Source organism: Colobus angolensis, unplaced genomic scaffold (genome assembly GCF_000951035.1).
Source record: "Colobus angolensis palliatus isolate OR3802 unplaced genomic scaffold, Cang.pa_1.0 Scaffold10, whole genome shotgun sequence".
Classification (NCBI taxonomy): Eukaryota; Metazoa; Chordata; class Mammalia; order Primates; family Cercopithecidae; genus Colobus; species Colobus angolensis.
Genome location: NW_012110919.1, coordinates 21,805,367 through 21,810,416, shown reverse-complemented (window position 1 = coordinate 21,810,416; position 5,050 = coordinate 21,805,367). Strand labels below are relative to the sequence as shown.

The window sequence follows — 5,050 nt, the reverse complement described above, 5'->3', positions numbered from 1 at the left end:
AAAAAAAAAAAAAAAGTTTATAAGAGATTTCAGACTGATGTGAAATTTTATTATTAAATAAATGTGAATTCTATTGTAATTTGACCCCCACTATTCATTCTGTGTTGTCCCCTCTTGTTAGTGGTGGACTTGCTTTGTGAAGAGACAGTTCATGAACAAGAGTCTTTCAGGACCTGGACAGTGAAGGGAACCCGGGCAGCCACCATCTCCAGAACCCTGGGCAGCATTTTCCAGCGAGATGTACACAATCTTTTGCCTTTACTTCGTCAAGTTTTATACAGAAGAGAAGAGCATGTCTTTACTTGAAAAACTCTTGATCAGTAATTTGGGTGGGATACAAGAAAGTGGGTTATCAAGGGTGATTTGAAGTTTTCTGCAGCATTAAGCTGGCGCTTAATAAGAATAAGTCATAATAAATAAATTTCTAACATTCCATGTAAGAAAAACTTTATTGCCTGTCTTTGACATTCACTTACAATTTGTTTTAAGATAAAATTCACATTCCATAGTAGCCTTTTAAAGTGTACAATTCACTTTTTTTAGTATACACATGAAGTTTTGCAACCATCACCACTAAATCCAGAGCATTTTCATCACCCCAGTGTAATGAACCTGCACACTTTAGCAGCCACCCCACCCCACATTCCTCCCCAAGCCCCTGTCCTTCCCACTCTCCTCCCAGTATTAATCTACTTTCTGTCTCTATGAATTTGCTTATTCTGGATAATTCATGTAAATTGAATTTTTAATACAACATGTGGCCTTTTATGTCCAGCTTCTTTGACTTAATGTTTTCAAATTCACCCATGTTAGAGCATATACATCAGTGCTTTCTTTTCTCTTTTTCTTTTTTTCTTTCTGTGTATGTGTACACAATAAAATATACTAATATGGCTGGGCGCAGTGGATCACACCTGTAATCCCAGCACTTTGGGAGGCCCAGGTGGGCGGATCACCTGAGGTCAGGAGTTCAAGACTAGCCTGACCAACACGGAGAAACCCGGTCTCAACTAAAAACACACAAATCAGCCAGGCCGGGCACTGTGGCTCACGCCAGTAATCCCAGCACTTTGCAAGGCCCAGGTGGGCGGCTTACCCGAGGTCAGGAGTTCAAGACCAGCCTAACCAATATGATGAAACCCCGTCTCTACTAAAACTACAAAAATTAGCCGGGCATGGTGGCATGCGCCTGTAATCTCAGCTACTCAGGAGGCTGATACAGGAGAATCGCTTGAACCCAGGAGGCAGAGGTTGCAGTGAGCCGAGATCGCACCATTGCACTCCAGTTTGGGCAACAAAAGCGAAACTCCATCTCAAAAAATAAATAGCCAGGCGTGGTGGCACATGCCTGTAATCCCAGCTACTCAGGAGGCTGAGGCAGGAGAATTGCTTAAACCCAGGAGGCAGACGTTACGGTGAGCCGAAGGTTGCAGTGAGCTGAGATCACGCCATTGCACTCCAGCCTGGGCAACAAGAGCAAAACTTTGTCTCAAAAAAATAAAAAAAAAAAAAAACCCTAAAACTTATGGTGGTACTTGAATGACTAAAGTATTTGCATTTTGGTTTTACGAGTGAATATATAGTTTTAATATGTGAGTTAAATGCTCTTGAGCATCTGTTTAAAGACTTGAATTACAGGCTAGCTAAATACCACAGTTCACATAGCCGAAGGTACGGATATATGAAAACCTACTTCATAGATAAACAGAAGGACAGTCCTGAAACCAAAAGAGTGGTGGTGTGTTGTGAGGGTTTTTTTGTTTGTTTGTTTAATTAAAATTTGTTTATTTGTTTTTGAAACAGGGTATCACTGTTGCCCAGGCTGGAGTGCAATGGCCCACTGCAGTCTTGACCTCTTGGGCTCAAACAATCTTCTCACCTCAGCCTCCCCAGTAGCTGGGACTACAGGCACACATCACCAGGCCTAGCTTATTTTGTATTTTTTGTAGAGACGGGGTATCTTGTTTTTTTGTTTTGAGACAGAGTCTCTCTGTGTCCCAGGCTGGAGTGCAGTGGTACAATCTTGGCTCACTGGAACCTCCGCCTTTCAGGTTCAAGCTATTCTCCTGCCTCAGCCTCCTGAGTAACTGGGATTATAGGCTTGTGCCACCACGCCTGGCTAATTTTGTTCTTTTAGTAGAGACGAGGCTTCACCATATTGGCCAGGCTGGTCTCAAACTCCTGACCTCAAGTGATCCACCCACCTCAGCCTCCCAAAGTACTGGGATTACAGGTGTGAGTCACAGCGCCCAGCGAGACAAGGTTTTGCTATGTTGTCCAGGCTGGTCTCAAACTCCTGGACTCAAGTGATCCACCCACCTCAGCCTCCCAAACACTGGGATTACAGGCATGAGCCACTGCACCTCTCCTAAATTAAAATTCTTAACCCAGAATCAGAGTTTTGGTGTTTGGGTTGGAACTTCTGCCACAGGGGTTACAGACATGTCAGAAAGGAGAGAAAGCCACCCTGATTCATTTCAAGATTACAGGTTTGGGGCCAGGCCTGGTGGCGAGAGGTCTAGACTGCAGTGAGCCATGATCGCACCACTGCACTCCAGACTGGGCGACAGAGTTAAGACCCTGTCTCAAAAAAGAAAAAAAAAATTATTTTAAACGTATCACCACATTGGCCAGGCTGGTCTTGAACTTCTGACCTTAAGTGATCCGCCTGCCTTGGCCTCCCAAAGTGTTGGCATAAGCGTGAGCCACCACATCTGGCCAAATATACGTGTGTGTATGTGTGTGTGTGTGTATATATATATATTTTTTTTTTTCAGTGCAATTCCAAAAGCCAAGGTGAGAAAGAAATGTATACATTGGGAATCACTAATTTTCCCATTCCTGGAGAGCCTGGTTTTCCACTTAACGCAATTTACGCCAAACCTGCAAACAAACAGGAAGATGGTAAGAACAGGTCTCTATCCTCTCTCTATGGCACAAGAAGATTTTCTCCATTTGACTTCCTACCACCCCTCCTTTTCTTGCCTTGATCATATACAGATTGAGAGTGAAATCATAGGAAGTACATTATCTTATTAGTCACTCTCACAAATAATTCTTGGCAACAAGGATGACATGCAGAAAATCTTTTGAACAAAAACAAATGTAGTTATAAAACTATTTGGACTGTCATTTCTATTTCATATCCTGTTCGAATGTATAAAAATGTATTACCACAGTGAGCATCCAAACCTGCAACCACTACATTTGGGATGTATTTGCAAATACAGTTTTTTAAAATTGTTCTGTTTTAGAAGTGATGAGAGCCTATTTACAACAGCTAAGGCAAGAGACTGGACTGAGACTTTGTGAGAAAGTTTTCGACCCTCAGAATGATAAACCTAGCAAGGTAAGACCCTCTTCTTGCCTGCTTAATTGGTAAATCACCTTTTATCCAATAGCCACCATTGAACACACTAAGGTCTTCCATTGCAAGAACATTTTTATTTTTATTTTTATTTATTTTTATTTTTTTGAGACGGAGTCTCGCTCTGTCGCCCAGGCTGGAGTGCAGTGGCACCATCACAGCTCACTGCAACTTTGACCTCTCGGGTTTAGGTGATCCCCTCACCTCAGCCTCTGAGTAGCTGGGACTACAGGTGTGCGCCATCATGCCCAGCTACTTTTTGTATTTTTTGTAGAGATGGTGTTTGCCCAGGCTGGTCTCAAATTCCTGGGCTCAAGCAATCCACCACCTCAGCCTCCCAAAGTGCTGGGATTACAGGTGTAAGCCACTGCACTTGGCCTAAATTTGTGTAAAATTTGACCCAAAGTCCATGCCACATTTGATCAACTTTCATTTGTCTTCTCCACATTTTCTTTTTGGTTAAGTCAAGACATTGACATTATGGAGTTCTTTGGGAGCAAGTCAAATGTGAAATAGTTGCTTCCTCTTTTAGAGTAATAAATATTTCTGTTCTCAGCAGAGACCCTGAAGTGAAAGGGTTTTTAAAAATTAGCCAACCATATGGAGCAGCTCAGGCTTTCCAGGCAGCCTTGTTACTTCTCCTTCGTACATAGTGAAGGGCTGTTGACACAGATCCTTGGGAACCCCGGGGCAAGGGGAGCCAAGAAAAACAAGAGAGAGCAGCCACTCAGCCAAGCGTAGTGGCTCATGCCTGTAATCCCAGCACTTTGGGAGGCTGAGGTGGGCAGATCACTTGAGGTCAGGAGTTTGAGACCAACCTGGCCAACATGATGAAACCCTGTCTCTCCTAAAACTAGAAAAATTAGCCAGGCATGGTGGCGGGCACCTGTAATCCCAGCTACTTAGGAGGCTGAGGAAAATTGCTTGAACCTGGGAGGTGGAGGTTGCAGTGAGCCGAGATTGTGCCACTGCACTCCAGCCTGGGCAATAGAGCAAGACTCCATCTCAAAAAAAAAAAACAAAAAAGAGCAGCCGCACAGCTCAGAGTGGGGCTTGTGCCTTCCTCCCAGGGACAAATGGAAAAGGAGACTGAGGAGACTGTGCATTTTGAGAATGGGAGTTTTGATGTGATAGTGGCTGTCCTACCACTGCATCCAGTAGATAATCAGAAGACAAAGATGGAATTCATTCATTGCATATCATTGTTATGTTTTGATAACTGTTTCTAAGTCTTCTTTTTCTCCCTGTAGAATGAAGCTGATAGGACCTTGATATATATAACTCTCTACATTTCTGAATGTCTGAAGAAACTCCAAAAGGTAATTAAACTTGGATGATTGTATATCAGGAAAACAAATTGCTGAGAGGCATTTACCCTCCCAGTCATCTGGGATTTGTTGAGACTTTAAAGACAAGTAGAAAATATTTCCTCTGACTTACAGCATGGACTTAAGAGAAAAATTTGAATTTAGTTCTCTGAACTTGTATAATTGACTGACACAAAGATAAAAGTAGTGGTGTTTTAAGCCTTTGCATATATTTTCTCAGGACGGAAATCTTGACAGAGAAATTCCTTTTAATCCCTTGGCTCAAGGGTTCTTAACCTGGGGTCCAAGGATGCAATTCTTTTCCCTGTAAAATATGTGTGTGTGTGTGTGTGTGTGTGTGTGTGTGTGTGTGTGT

The 5,050-nt window shown here is 42.8% G+C and overlaps 1 protein-coding gene across 1 annotated transcript in view; it reads left to right on the top strand.

Annotated features, from left to right (window-relative positions):
* Positions 1 to 5,044, top strand: part of ARPC3 (actin related protein 2/3 complex, subunit 3, 21kDa) — a 22,831-nt gene extending 17,787 nt beyond the window's left edge. The window contains exon 5 of the mRNA XM_011937083.1: positions 4,618 to 5,044. Within this exon, the coding sequence (XP_011792473.1) occupies positions 4,618 to 4,704 (87 nt within the window). The 3' untranslated portion in view covers positions 4,705 to 5,044. The remainder of the gene's footprint in view (positions 1 to 4,617) is intronic.
* The last annotated feature ends 6 nt before the right edge of the window (positions 5,045 to 5,050 follow it).